Consider the following 19,907-nt stretch of genomic DNA (forward strand, 5'->3'; position numbering starts at 1 on the left):
TAACACTGAAGGTAATTCTTCGGCTTAAATACCATTGAAGGTAATGCATTGACTCAAGTGAAAATGAAGGTAATTCTTCGGCTTAACTACCATTGAAGGTGAAATGACCATAAATAAGAGCGATTTGTTGCGGTTCTACTGACGACTAACTTACTATGTTCTTATCTTTCTCGTCCTTCTTCATCAGCACCGGTAAACTCCTCTGGATGGCGTCCAGTAGATGGGCAGCAAAGTCTACATACCTCCGGTGCATCAGGGACGCCATGTAGATTGCACATGGAATGTCGGCCATCTTGATCTTGGCCTCTGAGATAGATGTCGCCGCTTCGCTGATATACTTGGTCAAGTTTAACCCTTCAAACTCCTTCGACAGACTCTCTCGTTGAGACTCGGTCAAAGTTTTCTAGGCAAAAAGTAACAAGATAACCAAAGCATAACCTTGAGAACATACTGAGGCAAGATATGTATGATGGTAAAAATTGGGCTCATGTTAACATAAATGTGTAAGAAACATCTCACTACAAAGCAGCTGTGATGTATAAAAAAAAATTAAACTTAGAAAGACAACAAGATGTCCACAGATATGTACAAAGGTCGCGGATATACAAGAGGTATGATAATGGATTAGTTACTTAGCTTACCAGTTTTTTGACAAAAGCTGTGTTTTTCTTCAAACTGGAGTCTTTCCTAACAAAGAAGTCTTCATCCGGTCTGTTTTCTGTTTTTGAGACAAGTTGATAGAGGAGATTTTTAAAAAACAAATATTATTGAAGAATATTGAAAATAAAATGAAGGCTAATGTTAGCATTCAATAATAACAATGATTAATGCGATGTGCGTATTAGATGTTTCATTTCTTAAGTTGTTAAATTCATACTGCACCTTCGACCAAAGTTTTTATGCAAATATAAGGGCAAGACATAGGTTTACATGCTATCAAAGTGGTTTAAGGCTGCTAATAATCAAACATACGTTCGCAACGCAAACAAAAGCATGATCTGTTAACCTTCCTTGTCCTCTTTCTGGACTGTAATCTCTCTGATAAGTGTACTTTTCTACCCATACAAGTTTTTTCTATAACAGACCTGATGGTACGAAAACTTTAAAATGCTTCCGTCTCATGTCAATCTTCCAACTACAACAGTTCCACATCCAATCTTCCCTTGCTTGTTAAACAAAACCCTGTCCTACTTTTTTTCATCACATCAGTAATAATAATTTACACAAAAATATTTAGTGTGGTCCAAAAAAATGCCCTTTTAACCTTTTTGTTCCTACCAATCTGTGTAAAACTTCTAACTACAACTGGAATCCATGGGAAATATCATTTTGACCTACTAATCAAGTTTGATGAGTTTGTCATCCATCTCATGTTACTTAAAATTCCAATAAAATACTGGTTCCTACCATAACTATGTATACAATCTGGGCTAGACAAACCACAGGGATACTTGACAAGGAAGTAATGCCTACTAGAATGAAATGTAATGACATCACAAAAGAATGAAGGATCTATGTATAGTGCATACAGTACATACCAGCAGCACTTAGATTCTTGTCTCTCGTCAACCGTTTGATTTCCTTACGCTCAACAGATTCCTTGTACATTTCGGCAGCATTTTTCTGCAAATGGAAATAAAAGCAGTAGTGCACCCAGCAATGATATCAACATTCTGTTATAAATAGAGTCATACTTAGTGAACGGCTACTCAGCAGATGTAATGAAACTTTCAAAGGTCACACAGACAGACATGACACAGGCTACATGTATCCAGTGTTAGCAATAGAATTGTAATCAGAAATATTACACAAAACATGAAATTTTTATTCCACAATGCTGATTCTTCAAAATCAAATCAAAACGTTTTTCACTTCTCATCAACCTAAACTAAGCAGATGAATCAAAATAAAAATGTTTTGTACTTTGAAGAAGAACCCCTTCCCTTACCCCTCCCCCACCCCCCTTCAATCGGTTCCCTTATAGATATACAACTGACACGTGGAACATTTTACGACAAATATAAATGATTTCCTTACTTTTTCTTCCTCCTCTCTCATCTTGGCTTCTTCCTCTTGACGTTTCTAAAGTAAATATATTAAACAGAATAGTTAAGTTTACTAACCAAAACCTTTTGAGGTGCCACTCTTACGAAACATGTCAAAATCAAAGGCATGGGCACACAGTTACTGTACCTACGAGGACCAACATTGTTTTCATACGTTACAGATATATTCACACAAATTCACTGATATCTCTTGAACGAGAAGTTCAGAGTAGCACTTAAACTGAAACCACACAAGTTCATTCAGTGAAGCCCTGTTTTAAGTATTCTTTTAACAAACTTTTAATCTTCTAACAAACCAATCATAGCAAAAACAAAAGCAACCAAAAGGACCCAATGCCTGTCACTGTATCAAGTTTTCACCTGATATAATGCATTTGTGTGTTGGCTACACCCTCACAGTTTACAGCTGAATTACTATAGGGAAATATTCATATTTTTCTTCCAAATACAATATACTGTAGTGGGTCAGACTTTCGTGGGCAGAGAGATATCTCTCAATTTAACTAGGACATGTGCGTGGTAATGCAATTAATGACTGCTCACAATGAGCAAGTTACTTTTAAACATGATTAGTCTAACACAGATAAATTGTCAAACCACATTGATCCACTCAAGTCCCATTTAGTGTATTTTTTTCTCATATGCAAAACACTTGTAGCTTATGCCTAAGTTTATCCTTCCTTGTGTAAGTTTAGCAGACTAGAGTAGCAGATTATTTTATCAGACATCTTGTCATTCCTTTACGGGTAATGGAAGGCAAACCAACCAACTTGATCCACTCTTTAAGTCAAGTCCCACTTAGTGTATTTTCTACTCATATGCAAAACACTTGTAGCTTATGCCTAAGTTTATCCATCCCGGTACAAGTTTAGCAGACTAATGTAACAGATTATGTTAGCAGATTAATATTATCCAATCTTTGCCTCTATCAGTACATAGTGGATGATACAAAACACATTGCACAAGGCAGATGTATCTTACCTGTTCCTCCTCTTTTTTCCTCTCTTCATCTATCTTTGCCTCCTCCTCCTTTCTCTTCTTCTCTTCCTCTTTGCGTTTCTTGTCATCCTCTCTTTTCTTCCTCTCCTCCTCGTTGATCCGCCTCTTCTCCTGTTCTAGCTTTGCTAATTCATCTTTGGTCAAAGACCTCTTTTTATCGTGGTCTCCTTCCTTTGAGCTGGTCTTGTAGTCTTTTCTGAGATACATACAGAAATGGACAGGGCAAATGAATTCATAATAACTTGAAGAGGCCTGGCTATATATTGACACAAAAAGTGTTAGTTTAATGCTGTCTCTTAAGCATAGTCTTAAGCAAAGTCTTAAAGTGCACCTTACAGAATTCATTTGACAGTATTGGAATGTCTATTTGCAGAGCTTTCATAATTTTGTGAGAGGCTTTGAGTTTACCATGGTGATATAAACTGACTAGGGCAGCCTTAACTGATTTTTCGTCAGTAAACACAAGATCTTTGTTTGAAATTGATCATTGTGAAAAAAATAGAAATAACCTACTACAGCAAAAAATGATTTAACAGCCTATAATGAAAACCTACGAAATTATCAAATGAAGGCATTTTTTATGGGTTTTCATGAGAAAATAAGGTTCTTGAGTACCAGATTTCATAGTGGGTCATGGACAGTAAATTCACTAACTTTTCATGGCACTGAATCACCCAAATTGCAAAAATGATTAGTTTCGGGGAAAGCATGTTAACTACTTACTAGCGACTAGCAACAAACAAAACATAAAGAAATGCACAACATACCTAGCATCTGAGCTACCTGTTTCCCCTCCTTTTGTGACTTTCTGCATACTCCCATTGCTGGCCCTCTTTGTGTCCTTATCTGTACTTTTCTTGGCTGCTGGAGTATCAGCGGTTGCACCTTCCTTTGCTCCTCTTGACTTTTCGTCTTTTGTCATTGTGTTTCACTAAATTTTGCGAGTCATGGGGCATCATTTACTTCCACTTCACATACTGTAGCTGCTCTCTTCAAATATCAGTTTGTGTGCTGCAATGTAAAGGTTTAAATGACATTAATCAGGGATGCAGAAACATGTAGTATAGATTCATACAGGCCTGCCAATTCTATATTTTTATCTGTGCTGCTTGTGGGTTAAGTAAATTTGCATAACCAATCATTTTCTTCTGGTATTATAATGACAATTTTAGTCAATCCTTAGCCTACATTACACCTTTACAAGTAACCTACTGTATAGTAAAGGCTTCATAATTGACGCACCCCCGTAATTGACGCACCTTCAATTATTACTAGCAACGATACAGCAGGCCACCTAAACTTTTTGCAGTCAAGCAGAATTACATATTTCATGAGTTTGAATCCATTTCAGCTATTTGCTGACCAAATTGTGGTATTTATTAAGCTTTTAAGACCCTCCCCCAGTTTTGCATGTGTTTTGGGCATTTGGAAATCTTACACCCAAAAAATAACCAACATTACCTCAATATGATAACACTACTCTCTGGGACCTCACCTGTCTGAGATTTATGACAATGAATGACAATGAAACTGTTTATTTCCAACACAAAAGATAAGTACATTTTCAACAAGAATTCAATACATATAATCAAATAATCATGGTATTAAATATAATTCAATGAAAACTACCAAAGATCTAATGTGTGGAAAAGGAGAAAAACTGAAGTGCAATACTTATGAATCGTTTTCCTCCAAATATGTGTTGAAAAGTATAGACAAAAGAATTAGTCAAGACAGGTTAACATACATAAGGTTACAAAAATAACAGAAAATCGAAGGAAAAAAAGAAAGATTGAGAGAAAAAAGAAAAGAAAGAAAGAAAAGATTGGGCATTTATACATATTTGACATTAATGGAGATAATCAATTTGAAATAGCAGTAGATAACAACATTTGTTTGTACATTTTCTTAAATAATGACTGGGTTCCATTGTTCTTCAGTTTATCATCAAATGAGTTCCAGAGTTTAACACCAGAGATGGAGATGCACATCTGTTTTTTGGTTGTTCTTGCAAAAATTTGTTTAAAATTATAATTCTTGTGCCTTATATTATAAATATCACTAGATGCAAAAGAAAAATAGCTTTGTAGAGTGGGTGGTAATAACTTATGAAAAACCTTATACATGAATACACCTGTATAGAAATCAATTAGTTTGGGTACAGTTAAGATTTTTAAATTGTAAAACAGTTCAGAAGTATGAGCTAAATAATGAACATTACATATTATGTGAATGACCTTTTTTTGTTTTAAGAATAAAGGAGTAATATTGGACTTATATGTGTGTCCCCATACTTCTATATAATAGTTCAGATATGGAAGAAAAATTGTACAATATAAGGTATATAATGCCGCTTTGTTTAATATATGACTTGCTTTACGTATGACTGCAATACTTTTAGAAAGTTTACTTGATAGATTCGATATGTGTTCTTTCCAACTCAGTTGATGGTCAATAAAAACACCAAGAAACTTTGTCACATAAACTCTATCAATTCTTACATCATCTATTGTAATTTTAGGATCAGCATTATACGAACAATTGGAAAAAATCATATAATTTGTTTTCTTTATATTAAGAGATAGTTTATTTACAGCAAACCAGACACTGAGTTTCTAAAAATTTGAGTTTTTTAAATTGTAAAACAGTTCAGAAGTATGAGCTAAATAATGAACATTACATATTATGTGAATGACCTTTTTTTGTTTTAAGAATAAAGGAGTAATATTGGACTTATATGTGTGTCCCCATACTTCTATACAATAGTTCAGATATGGAAGAAAAATTGTACAATATAAGGTATATAATGCCGCTTTGTTTAATATATGACTTGCTTTACGTATGACTGCAATACTTTTAGAAAGTTTGCTTGATAGATTCGATATGTGTTCTTTCCAACTCAGTTGATGGTCAATAAAAACACCAAGAAACTTTGTCACATAAACTCTATCAATTCTTACATCATCTATTGTAATTTTAGGATCAGCATTATACGAACAATAGGAAAAAATCATATAATTTGTTTTCTTTATATTATTTACAGCAAACCAGACACTGAGTTTCTGGAGCTCCTTAGTAACTAATCTGCTCAGGGTGTGGACATTCTCATGGGAACAAAAGATATTTGTGTCATCAGCAAACAGTACGAATTTGAGTAACGAGGAGATATTGCAAATGTCATTAATATACAAAATGAATAACTTGTATATTAATAAATATAGGCTCAGAGCATAACAAACAGCATCTAAAGTCAATGGATGTATACTAAGGCCTACACTACAGTTGAAAAACAGCTACAGTTGAGTGATTTGGATTTTTCCTTGTTAGACATCGTTATTCAAATCCTTAACTTAAGTGCGTCAATTATGAGCCCACCATGCTACAACATAACTACTCTAACTGTATAGCAACACAACAGTTGTCATCATTGCCGATGTGTTTTTTTCCTTAGAGTGGTTAAAGGGAAATTTCCCTTTGGTCAAGGTCCAGTTGAGTTAAGTTATTACAGCAAACTTGACCCTCATAAATCATATATTACGAGGCAGTAGTATCAGGGAAAACACAGAATGGGTCACACTAATTAGCGTCAACTCACGACAACTCACGACAACTCAAGACAACAGGTTTAAAATACCATCAAATACCATCAAATACAATTGATGTTATCAGAGTATATCTGGAAACACGTTTAAAAGTGACTGGAACCAGCGTGCATACAGATCTTTCACGGGAAAAAATGTTTTTGTCGTAAAAATCGCCAACTTTTTTCTAACGTTGAATTGGACGACGTGATGCCATTGCTCTTGCGCAATGACATTGGACCGAACCATTACACTACAGGTAAGTGTAATTTTTCAATAACATATGTAAATTACAATGGAAAAACAATAAGTATTCATTATTTTAAAAACATTCAATGATTTTACGGAGAGAATAATAAAACCGGGCAAGATGATAGTAAGCAAGACTCTGTAAAATTAATAATAACATATGTAAATTAAAATGGAAAAATAATAAGAAGTATTCATTATTTTAAAACATTAAATAATTTGATTTGGAGTTCATTCACCATACTTTGGTGCTTTATTACTACGACAACCCACCTTACCGACACTGTACACAAGGTACTTTCCAAACCTAGCACAAACCCACTCATATTATAATGGTTCGGTCCAATGGCATTGCGCAAGCGCAATAGCATCACGTCGTCTAATTCAACGTTAGGAAAAAGTTGGCGATTTTTACGACAAAAACATTTTTTCCCGTGAAAGATCTGTATGCACGCTGGTTCCAGTCACTTTTAAACGTGTTTCCAGATATACTCTGATAACATCAATTGTATTTGATGTTATTTTAAACCTGTTGTCTTGAGTTGTCTTGAGTTGTCGTGAGTTGTCGTGAGTTGACGCTAATTAGTGTGACCGCACAGAATCAAACTATTTTGCAAAATTTGCAATATCTACCTCCATGTATGGCACTAAGTGTGCAGCAATGGTTTCCCATCCCACAAGTACTATTTGGTTTTTGGTATACATGCCAACAAATAACGAAAAAATATACATACCCAAGCAACCAAGATAAAAATATTGCTTAGTTCTAGTTGGCTAACAGTAACACTAAAACAGTTCACAGATTATCGTTAGGCTAAGTTAGGCTACAAACACTTAACACTAGTGACTAACAGGGTGCCAAGCACTAAAGAGGCTCTGGGTTTTTGCTAATTAAAAAGGTGCAAAACAGCATTCTAAATAATTTCAAACCAGTTACATACTTCAGTGGAAAGTTACATCTTGAACTCGATGGGATGTATTAGGCCTAATGGCTATTCTGTCACTAAGCTGTCACTAGCTAGAATGCTCGTTTCTGTATTACGGGCCTAACACTTAACTTACAGCCACAAGCGTACACACGTATACACAGCATTCGTACGTACCCAGATTAGAATATTCTTTTCCCATAATCGAAGTTAGAGCGCGATTGGAACACACTATTCATATCAGGTCACTGGTTTTCATGCGAGTGCTATGACTCTGAGTTGATTTTTCTCAGAGCCGTATTTATACGGTTCTGGTTTTTCAGTTCTCTACCGTCACATGTTACAAGTAAACAAACAAAGATCAGCATATCTTTACCGGTTACTGTGCCTTTGGTAAGGCGAATTTTATATTTTGTTCAATCGTGTTTGCCACCTTACAGTGGTATAGTTACACACATCCCCTATCTACAATCATGGGCACAAAATATGTTTTACGGACAGATTGGTCATAGAAATGTAAAAGTATAAGTTTGCTTGAACAGGTGCAGAGTTGCAAGAGGATCACTAACCGGGAGAGTTCAAGCTATATAATAGTTCATTGAATTTTTCTTCTTCTAATTATTCTCTCGTAGCGACTTTATACAACAAAAAATAGGCCTACATGTCAGAAATAGGAATTGCTAAGTCTGAAATTTCTTTGCAATGTAATATGTATCACAAATTGAAGGGTGTATGGACTAAGCCGACGGAATCATTCCCCAAAGAGTTCCTTTGTTTGTACATGCTACAAGACTTTTTGTTTATAGTTTCATTCTTTCCCTCTTGTTGGTTTTGAACACGTCACTGGAAGTGAAAACATCCGTTACCCACTCCAGCTAACCGACTCATATATTATCATTCCATTCAGTGGAAGGTCGCTTTCCCTGGATGGCAAAATGAAAATCCTTTTAATTATTTCCATTCTGGATCTGCGCTTCATTTCTGTGATTGATGATTACACTTGAACCGGACAGCTGATGTGGAGATTTCAAAATTTGCCAAACTTGAACTTGACAAAACTGACTGTTGAACGGTGGGTCAACTTGACCTATAATAGTTCTGTCATTATTTTATTTAACTCACACGGCTACTTATATTGGCCTAAGTCATGTGCGACCATCCTAAGGGCCAAATTGTTCCAACATGGTCAGAAGTTCGGCCCGCCGGGGCTTCCGGATTTCACCACACGGCGATCGGTCCTTTCGCCCCATACCGCCCTGTTTTAAGTACTGCGCGGTGGCATAAAGTTCAAACGACTATATTTACCAATTTAGTGAATCAGAGGTTTATTGAAAAACCTACGATGTCACTACCGAACTCACAAGAATTGATGACCGTGACAATCAGGGGTGGATCCAAGATTTTATAATGGAGGATGTGGTTCTGATTTCGGTATAGCCGACCTCATGAAGTCTCGGAAAAATAATTAATAGTTTAGACCGTGAAATGGCATGGTGCATCTTGGCCATATTTAAACAAGAAAGTAGGACTATAATCAGGTCTAAAGCCGATCGAGGTTGACTATACCGGAATAGTTGAGCATTTTTTTCAGTGTTACACCTGTTATTGCGCCTATGAGCTATAGAACTGTTAGAAAACTTCCTTCTTTGGGAAGATCGTGATTTGACCGTCAAAATAGGGGGCGCTAACACTGTCTTGACAACGAGTAAACAACTTTCGCTGACCCGATCTCTGGCTACTGGGAATATACCATCTAAAATCCTCTTGCTTCCATATTCTTTCGAATTTCAACGAAAATAAAATGGATGTCCCGCGTGCCTCAGAATCTAAAGACTACCTTCAACAGCATAAAATTATGGAACTTTTTGACAATCTAACTGCCCAGTTAGTGTTTAACCGACCTGGTAGGTCTTGCCTTTGTTACTTTTGTATTCAACTAGGCCCTAGTGTATAACTTCTCGTAAGACCGGTTTCACGAAAAGGGAGAAATTAAGGAAGACTACCAAAGTAAATGCTTACTTACCCAATCATGGAATGTAATGCTCATCTGTGTGGAAAATTAGGATGACACTTCGACCAAAGTTTTATTCATTTCTTTCCATTAGTGTCGGCCGTAGAGTTGGATAGCCAGGCTATAGGCCTATGCTACCACGTCCACAGTATACCAGTCAGTATTGCGAAGTTTGGAACACTGCGTAGTTCGGACACCCCTAAGATACACACGATTTCACCATAAAAACCTACAGCAAGGGCCAATTTCACGAAAAACTACGAAGCTACAGTTATTTTCTCTCCAAAATGACCACACCATATTTTCAAGTGATTTAGGTCATAAGAAGTAGTTTTGGGGTGTTTTTAGGCTTAGGAATAGGAGTCCGAACTTCGCAGTCTCCATGCTACCAGTTCCATGAGGCCTAACTTAACTTAATGGAGGCAGATATACCTAGACCTTAGTGCGAGACCTTCAGAAGGTGCATGGAGATAGAAAACAGAAACAGGATTTTCACCAGGGATTCCTGGATTTAGCTAGTGTAGACTTTTGGAACTCACCTCAAGTCTTGCTTGCAAATACGGGTCCAAATGTCTTTTTATATGCAGAATGTATAGTGAAGGCTTCATAATTGTCTCACCTTCATAATTGACGCAACTTCAAATATTACTAGCAACGATACAGCAGGCAACCTAAACTTTTTGCAGCGAAGCAAAGTTACATTGTGGTTTTTTTTAAAGCTTTTAATACCCTCTCCCCAGTTTTGCACATATTTTTGGAATTTGGAAATCTTACTCCCTAAAAATAACCAAAATTACCTAAACATGATTCCACTACTCCCTGGGGCCTAACCTGTCTGAGCTTAGAGGCTCAGAGCATAGCAAGCAGCATCCAGAGTCAATGGATGTATACATACACAAAAGTAACAGTTAGCTTATCGATGAATGTGACAATTTCGGGGTATGAAAGAACTTGACAAGGCAGACATTTTGTAGTCAAATTCTGCTCAATTCTACATTGCATAGGCACAGAACAATAAATTATTTTGAGATCATTACATTTCTGAGTAACTGCACATATGAAAAACACACACAGTTGAGTGATTTGGATTTTTGTTCACAAAACCTTGGTATTTTCAACTATGATATATTATAATAAACAGTTTCATGAATTTGAAAATGTCTGTATATGTAAAAGCTCAACACTAACTTATTCCATGAGTAGTGGGTTATAATATGTAAGCATCTTTGAAATATTTTATAGAAATAAAAAAAATGGAGCAGTTTTAGAGTGTTGCATTATAACTGTCGTCTAATTTTAATTCTTTCGCAGATAACCCAAAAGAATTTATGGCTAACTATATCCAGACACTGAAGGAATCTCGGACAGCTAATATGAACTTCCCTTGCATATTTGATGAGACTAACATTGGATCTGTGTTTGGCATGTTAGATCCAACCAAGAAAGGATTTATAACATTTGCACAGTATAAAGAGGGTAAGCAATTACCTGTCATTGGTCACTTAAAATATTTATCCTGCATTTGCACATTATGAATGTCATTTTGAAATTTCCAAATTCACCAAGAAAGCAAGGGACTACTGAATCGATATGTTCTGGTAGTGATTGTTTCCAGGGATACCTTTTCAGATGAAAAGTGTTTACTATAAATTTAGTATATCAACTTGCTGGTCACTTCATGCAGTTAATTGGCAATTGAAATAGAGTTTTAAGACATTTGTCCCTCAGATAATCTGAAATGTCTATTGAGTCACTGTCAAATTTGCCATGAACATTTTTAAGGATGACCTCACTAAATTATCTTATTTACAAGTAAATTGATTTGTCTGGCAACTTAAGGGCACTGTTGCTTCTCTGTCAAGTTGTTTTGCTTCTGTCACATCTTGTTGCTTTCTTCTCTCCATCCCTTGTCTACTAATCCCCTTACATGTACCTCATTGTGTTCACCATGCTCATTAACCTGTCTGTATTCTGTGCGTGTTTTTGTCCCTTCTGTTACTGTTACTTGTCATTTAGCCTCTGAAGAAGATCCTGCTAGGATCGAAACGTCAGGCCAACTTACTTTTACACATTCTATTACACAGGCTCTCTATAGTGGATAAGCAGTTTGCTAACAATTTTATTTAATTTTTATTTAAAGATTTATGTTAATATACATTGACAAGTTTTATTTTAATCTTGACAGCTATGGTTACGATGGGGTGCGTCAGATATGATACCAGTCCTCCTGGAGCCGAGCAGGATTGTATATCGCAAGATACATTCACAAGAGAAGTGTAAGTAATCTCAAAGATACTCTGTACCCTTTCAATCACAATGATTAGTTTTTTTACAAAATGATTAAATAAAACACTCATCACGCATTTATGTAAATGCACAATTGGAAAAAATACATTCCAGATGATATAAAATCCTTATCAAGTTGCGTAAACAAATCCACTGCAACTTTTGTGTCTTATTACTACCACAACAAATGTTCACTTGTCTTATGAATCAAGGAAGTGAGTTACCATTAGAATTGAAAAAAATATAAAAAATAACTGCATTGTGCTTTTTTACATTCTTTGCAGGAAGGATAGTTTATCAAGGGCTTCTGCAACATTTCAACCTCAGTAATCTTTCGGAAACAACAACTGACGAAAGAAGATATGTTTAGAAACTACCAACGTTTATCACCACGAGGTACATATTCTATGAGAATTTTGTGGACAATGTCTGTGGAGAATGATAAGATAGAACAGCAACTGTGTCAACTTACTCCTTCCTGTATCATCTTTGAAAACAGAATAAAAGTTTTGGCTGTGAAATTCCAAATTGTCATTTTAATAGTAACTGTATAAAATATGTGAAGATGACATATTAAACATATATTCATTTTTATAAGTTGGCATATGACAGCTTCCATGCCTTATTTGGAACAGTGGTAGTATTCAACTTGTTTTTTATATGTACAAATGTTCTGAGGTATGTCATTTGTGTACTTTATCCTCATAGAAGTGAAACTAGAAGTTTGGTAGGTTTCAAAGTCATCCTTGTTTAAACTGAGGATAAATTGAGAATTCCCAAAGAATAGTTACATAACTTACATATGATTGGATATTTATTGTCCATGTTATGGGTTCCAATTGCAGTATCCTTGACCCAACTTGGCAAAAGCAGCATCCCTTTTCAATTTGTGTCAAGTTTCATTTGTTTGAAGAATTTATTAATGGAAATGTTTGTAAATAGTTGTTCATCCCCACCAAAGAATGTACCAACTGTAAAAACGTGAATATAAATATATATGCTAAATATGGAAAGATATTTGTTCTGTGTGATCTTTCAAACTCATGATTCTTGCAAGCTTTAAGTTGCCATTCAACTCTGCTCAGCAACCCACCCATTCCCCTCCATTGCACCCCCCTCACTCCTCTGTAATGCTGTTAGCACAGTAACATAACTGAATGATCACCTTTGGTGAACCTCACACGACATTGAATTGTTCTCCTTTAATAATCTTTCCCATGGATTATGAAACTCCAGATGTGAAGAAGCACTAAGTTAGGCAAACACACAATTGGAATATTCTGTGAGGGTGACAGTGAAATGATTGACAAAACTTCATCTGTGCGATCATTATATTGAAGATGACCTTTAACTGGAATAGAATATTAATCAGCTTTTAGGGAAAAACTCTTTTCACAGTAACAATTTTTTTCTTTCTTGCTGGCCTGCCGGGTGCAGCTGTAGATGGTAATTTCATCATCACAGAACCTTTCTGCTACTCACCACACACTGTACTGCAGAACACTATGTATGGTTCTTGAAACATTGGAATGTTCTTCCTTAATTCAGTCGACTTAGAATTACAAGAGAAAAGAAACAAAAGTCTTTACTTACGAGTTACAAAGTGTATTGACATTTGACAAATTTAAAAACAAATGGTGAAATTTCGCTCCAATTAGACAAAATTTAATTCAAAGAAAACAAAATCTTATAAAAGGGCCCTTACAACCCACAAACAGAAGACAGAGGGAGAGAGAGAGATAAAACAGAAAACTTGATAAAGAAGAAGAAAAAAAAATCCTTGAAGTTAGGCACAAGAAGATCTATATAAAATATTTACTTATAGGAAACTAACACTGACTGAACTTGGGTGCTCAGATGCAGAAATTGGTAAGGAAGGTGGTGGCAATGGGATGGTGGGACTTTGCAGGAACGTGACGAGGGGGGTGAAGAGAGGAACGCTAACAGGAACCAATCCTCTATCCCCTTTGCAGGAACGTGACAAGGGGGGTGAAGAGAGGAATGCTAACAGGAACTATTCCCCTTAGCCCCATTGTTATTTTAAACCAAGCACGCTGAAGACACTAATGCTAATTTAGCCCAACAATATTGTACAGGAAACTGGTCTTAAATACTTTGGTTCTAATAAGAAAGATACTTAATTTTAACCCTGAAAGAAGAGTAACGTCGGTTTGGTATTTTTTTCAATTTGTTCAACACAACCCACGTATATTAGATTTTACTGCAGGTCATCCAGAATATCCCTCCTCTTGAGCCTGGTCAAAAACAAACAAACAGTTCCTCAGTCTTAACTAACATTCTTTGACTATTTCTGATAACATCTTTAACTGGAAGCAGTAAAAAAGACCCCCTTCCCCTTTCTTCCCTTCTGATAATCTTGCGGTGGCTGGAAGTCACAACTCACCTGCATCAGTGGGGTAAAACGTTCGGTTGGGACCTACATTGGGGCTAGGACACCCTTCTGTAAAGGTGAATGCTCCTAACTAAAAATCAGACAGGTAGTTTCCCCCAACCCCCCCCCCCCCTCCCTACCACCTCTGCATCCTGTGCATGTCACTGGCTTATAAAAGATCCAAAGCTCCTGGTTTACAGGCCAGTTTATCCTATGATAGAGGTCATTAGTACCACCTCCCAAGTTAAGCTTACTAAAAATTGCCTAAGGTTTTCAAAAGCACTCTCCTGTCGTTGAGGAAACACCTTTGAGGCTTGGCTGTCCCATGCTTGCTGCAGTTATCAAATAAGTTACAGTTAATTCACTCTTCTATCATATTTGGAGGGGGGGGGGGGGGGCAATGCAGATGACTTTGAATGTTTATACATTCCCCAGTCAAGTTTTCCATTTTACCTGACGATACAAAACGCAATAATCAGTCCAGCAATGACATTTATAGATACAAGATACTGAGCAGAAAGCTAGCAAAAAATGCAATGTCTTGAATGTATCACAGATGACCACACATATTTTTACAATTGCCAAGTTTGAAGAAAAATTAAACAATTGCAAAATGAATGGTAAAAATTTAAAAAAAAAAAAAAATCACAATTTTAAAGGCTAACATGACTCAAACGCTACCTTGTTTCCCCAAATGCAACTGCCATAATTATCGCAGAAATATTCCTTTTCCTTTGTTGCAAAAATAGATTTTACTGTCGTGCAGTGCTTACAAGTAAATTACAATAAATTCAATTTATTCATTTCTCTTCAAGATATATACAGAAAACAATTTTTTTTCTTCTTGATACGACGACTATTTAATCCGATACGAGTTTAGATTAATTAAAGTGCTTAAAATTTTGGATATACATTTAACATTACACAATAATACCACATGCTCTGAGTACTTCACTGAAGAAAAAAACAACAACAACATGCATTCAAAGCAAAGTACTGAATATGCCTTTACCCACCCAAAATGCGACCCAATATATTTAATACCTAAATGCTATGGTACATCCCATAACCCAAAGGCAGTATTTGAAGCAAAATAAAAAATGATAAGAATTGACAAAAAAAAAACTAAAAATAATGGAAATCCAGAAAAACACAAGGAAATGCAATTTTTCCATATTTGGTTGTCACCATTCAGTCAAGTTCATTACATTCAATATTTCTTTTATGGACTATGAATCAAATGTACTGTATGACATCATTTCTATTTATAGACAATTTGCTTCAACAATTATAATAATTACAACAATATACAGTGCTTCATCCTTCATTCACTACAAGACAGGCACATGAACTTAATGCAATTATTTTTTGGCTAGTACATGAAAATCAGCTTTTTTCCATAATCCCATTGCTCCGGAGGACGTTAAAGGAAATAAATCGTAACGGCTCAGAGACTAAATGCAAGTGCAAATTTGAAAATGCAAATGCATTTTGAAATTTCATTTATCGGTAGGTTGACGGTGAATGAACTTGCCTCCGCTCAGTACATAGCAAAATTTCATGTGTGTGTACATGTGTATACACTGTACCTATGTATGCATACACACTATACAGATACACTGGCACAACACACATGATATCATACAGGTCACACACTGTTGGGGGCTCACAACACACATGATATCATACAGGTCGCACACTGTTGGGGGCTCATACTCAATGCATTGTGTGTGTGTATATACATAAGTGTGTATATGTACTACTGTCGGGGGCTTAGTGTACACTAATACATCGCATTTAATGGTTTCTATACAACCTTTCACCAGATTAAGGTGTATATTTCCATCCTCTTTACTGATACTGAAATGACTGTCCATCAAATTGCTACAACTAATGAAAAAAAATTCTTGAAAATCTGATTTCAAAATCTAGACTTCACACTTGTATACACAAATTTATTGTTCAAAACAATTGATACTACACACCAGATTTCAATATAAATCACTCCACCATCAATGTGTACCCAGTGCCACCTTTGTTATGGTAACATATATCTAATAAATCATAAAATCTTTCATTATTTCATTGTCTTGTACCTAAAGCTTTCTGTGACTGTGCTGACAATGTTTCCAGCTTGTGTAACTATCTTCATATCATACTCTTAAGTTCTGGATACCATTTGGATTGACAGTGTGTAAGCCTCAGGGGAAGGCCAAAATTGAAGCCTTCAACAGCCTTATTAAACTACTTTTTGTGCTATTCTTTGCAAACTGCAGGTTCAGAATGACCCACTGAAACTAAAGCAACGATGGAGTAAGGTTATGTTTCAAAATGCAAAGTAATGTTTGCATAAAATTACATTCACCAAAGATTTTGTTAGATTTTTACCAAATTTTCATTTTAAAACGGGGAAATAATGCCACAAGGGTACAAAGAAACTATTTCTGTAAGCAAAGGAAACAAATATGGAGTAACCTTCTTTTCTGGTGCGACTATTTAATATCCTTGTGAAAGCTCCCTGGCAAATTTAAAGGTTTGCAAACACTTTGAAAGACACAAAGAAACAGATTTAGTTTATTCCTTCTTTTCTCTTTTTTGGTTGAGAATCATTTTGTGTAACGTACTAAACTTGCATGTTTCACAATAATATAAAATAATCCTGAAATTGCATAGCTAACAGGATGTGCTGAAGTCTGCAACATTCTTGATGGTAATTTTCAACTATGAATTGCACAGGTTCCTTAATTACAAATTTCATGAAATGATCTTGAAAATGCTAACTAATTTGAGATTTTCACATAGTTTACTTCAAATGCCTATTTTATGTTAATTAATTATTCCGAGGAGAACTATGTTGAAAAGAGTCTATAAATGATATCAAAGTCTACCTGCCATGATATTAGTCATTCTTAAAATGAGGGTCATTAAAATAGCGTATAGATCTATCTAGTGTTCTAAATCCAAGTAGAAAAGATGTTTTGAAAAATGGCATTCATACAAAACTGACATTTCACAGATTTACCCCAAAAAAATTTTGACTTCGATAATATTCTGCAGTTAATCCATGTAACAACTATTTTGACAACTTCAGTGAATACTCTCTTTGCACACAGAAAATGAAATCTGTTGAAAAAGGCATCTTGTTGTCTTTATTTATTTCCACCTCAAAGTGGAATCATAAATCGACCATACATCCATCTGGTTTTGGTTTCATGCAAGGTTCTTGTACTTGCTCTGGTATCTATGACCAGTAGCAATTGAAGACAGTTTAAAAACCCTATTTACAAATGGACCAATCCAAACCCAGACGAGAGAATACAAAGGTGCTGACATTTTCCTGGCCGTAAATGAATCCACTTTAGTTTAGTTTAACAACATGACATGACGATGATGTAGGTATAGGTCAGACAGAGAGCAGGAATCATACATACATACACATATGAATATACACTGACATACATACATACATAAAAACATGATTCCAATGATGAAGACAGCTGGGTCTTCAGAGACAAATCTCCAAAAGAATTATAACAACCTGTAAATGGCTCACATCTTCCAATTTGCATTTATCACATATGCAAATAGAGAGAAAGGTGAGTTATTTCTAGGGTGGTGGGGAGATATGGGGGGGTATGAAACTAACATCTCTACAGACTAATCCTTGTGACAACAAGTTATATGGAATGTAGCATTATGTGCAAAACTCTGTCAAGACAGATTGAACATTCAAAACAATGATCATCAAACTTTGCCCTATCTATAGCATAAAAGCTTTGACAAATCTTTGAGGACTGTCTATTTATACAAAAATCTTAGTGCCCGCCACAAACAAAAAACGTTCCAAGATGGTCTATTTTATCACATTATTTACATGTAAGCACAAACACACAAACGAACATGTTGACGACAGAGAGATTCTTATCCTCTTCAGAACACCCCTCACCAAAGAAGAGCGATCTCACATCCCCCCCCCCCCCAAAAAAAAAAGAGGTGTACAAGATATGAACTAATCATGAACCTATGTTAAATGTACTATGTTACTATAAACTGCATTATCTCATTTTGGAAGCAACTATTGTAAAGTAAATATTATGCATATTCTACTTATTCTATCTAGCCCAATCTAGCCAATAAATCTAATCAAAACAAAAATTACGGTAAAAAAATTAAGATTTTAAAAGGACAAGTTTATCTACATACACATACAAGAGAAATATCATACCCCAGTGGGGGGGGGGGGCAGTGAATGGGGTAACAAGGTGTTTGTGTGGGGCACTGAGAACTGGCTGGACTTGAAATTTGATCATGTCAGTAATGCAGTATATGAAGTTAAACTTGTATAAATGCCAACACCACGCCTACCCCCCGCCGCCCCCTTATAAAAAAAGGAGTCATAAAAGACCACTCAAAATTTCACTGAGGTCTATGTTCATGTGTGACGATTATTGGTAGGAAGGATAGCAACTGAAAAAGCTGTGCTTTGAATTAAAATATTACATTGGATTTCTTTCGTTTGTTGTGTCGTACGTGTGCAATGCTACGTAACATTTTACAATGATGGGTGAACATGATTGATACGGTAAAACGAATGTTATATGTTTGAAATTAGAAAAGATTGGTCCCAGACGAAAAAACACAATGAGAAAAGCACGTAACAATTATTATACTGGTATTTAGGAGGCGTATAAAGTGAACACACGACATAGTCAATATCAAGGACTGCTGAAATATCTTACAAGCTTGGTAATTAAAAAAAACAAAATTTAAATATTTTTTTTATCACTTTGCATCACTTTGCACTTTTCTTGTTTTTGTTTACGGAAGCATCGAATTTAAAACTGCATACGGTGGGAGTGAACGCAGTAGTGACATTGGCAAGGTATACTCGAAACAGCACCTGACTTCACGAAAACAAAAGCTTACGATCATGCAAAAATGCAGCATGGCACGACTTTGGTTTCCAGCACAAGGAGGGGGGTACTCAAACTTGTTGGGAGGCTTGTTATCGCAATGTCTTTTCGAGACGGGACTCTCGCCACTAACAAAAAAAACAAAAAAAATAACCATCGACTACAGAAACCTTCCGTTTTACAGGCCACGCACACTCATCTGTCACTGGCTTGGCTGTAGCTTAGTTACTGCGAGCAAAAGTTTAGACAATGAAAGCACTTTTCCTTCTACTCGTTCAGCGTGATACCGACTTGCTCCATTCTGTACACCAGGTTAGCGTTTTGGCAGTCATCGTCTTCCTCGAGGGCGGCATTCAACTACAGAAGACACGAAAAATTTACCCGTAAGTTTGGTGGATTTAGTGAGCATGTATAATTCATTACTTCACATTTGATTTACATAGCACAGGTACAACACTTCAAAAAACAGAGAAAGTTAAGTTAA

The 19,907-nt window shown here is 35.9% G+C and overlaps 3 protein-coding genes across 9 annotated transcripts in view; 1 reads left to right on the forward strand and 2 right to left on the reverse strand.

Annotated features, from left to right (window-relative positions):
• The window catches only part of LOC139961541 (regulator of nonsense transcripts 2-like), a 32,926-nt gene extending 24,927 nt beyond the window's left edge, over positions 1 to 7,999 (reverse strand). For all 3 annotated transcript variants that reach the window (XM_071960803.1, XM_071960802.1, XM_071960801.1), the window contains exons 1-7: positions 7,837 to 7,999; positions 3,833 to 4,076; positions 3,048 to 3,261; positions 2,038 to 2,082; positions 1,539 to 1,623; positions 642 to 718; positions 155 to 403 (exon numbers count right to left, since the gene is read on the reverse strand). In XM_071960803.1, the coding sequence (XP_071816904.1) occupies positions 155 to 403; positions 642 to 718; positions 1,539 to 1,623; positions 2,038 to 2,082; positions 3,048 to 3,261; positions 3,833 to 3,987 (825 nt within the window). In that variant the 5' untranslated portion in view covers positions 3,988 to 4,076; positions 7,837 to 7,999. The remainder of the gene's footprint in view (positions 1 to 154; positions 404 to 641; positions 719 to 1,538; positions 1,624 to 2,037; positions 2,083 to 3,047; positions 3,262 to 3,832; positions 4,077 to 7,836) is intronic.
• Positions 8,000 to 9,509: 1,510 nt separating this feature from the next.
• On the forward strand, positions 9,510 to 18,486 carry LOC139961549 (EF-hand calcium-binding domain-containing protein 10-like). 2 transcript variants are annotated; one of them, XR_011790912.1, is made up of 5 exons: positions 9,510 to 9,725; positions 11,144 to 11,308; positions 12,018 to 12,108; positions 12,403 to 16,157; positions 16,202 to 18,486. XR_011790912.1 is itself a non-coding variant. In XM_071960815.1 (4 exons), exons 1-4 carry the CDS (start codon positions 9,623 to 9,625, stop codon positions 12,446 to 12,448), a joined length of 405 nt encoding a protein of 134 aa, XP_071816916.1. In that variant the 5' UTR covers positions 9,510 to 9,622; the 3' UTR covers positions 12,449 to 18,486. The 2 variants fall into 2 exon arrangements, 1 of the variants encoding a protein (XP_071816916.1); XM_071960815.1 differs by having other exon boundaries at positions 12,403 to 18,486.
• LOC139961540 (plexin-A4-like) overlaps positions 13,703 to 19,907 on the reverse strand; it is a 162,266-nt gene continuing 156,061 nt past the window's right edge. For all 4 annotated transcript variants that reach the window (XM_071960800.1, XM_071960798.1, XM_071960797.1 and 1 more), the window contains one exon: positions 13,703 to 19,780. In XM_071960800.1, coding sequence (XP_071816901.1) covers positions 19,691 to 19,780 — 90 coding nt within the window. In that variant the 3' untranslated portion in view covers positions 13,703 to 19,690. The remainder of the gene's footprint in view (positions 19,781 to 19,907) is intronic.

This window comes from Apostichopus japonicus, chromosome 20, assembly GCF_037975245.1.
Source record: "Apostichopus japonicus isolate 1M-3 chromosome 20, ASM3797524v1, whole genome shotgun sequence".
In the NCBI taxonomy this organism is placed as follows: Eukaryota; Metazoa; Echinodermata; class Holothuroidea; order Aspidochirotida; family Stichopodidae; genus Apostichopus; species Apostichopus japonicus.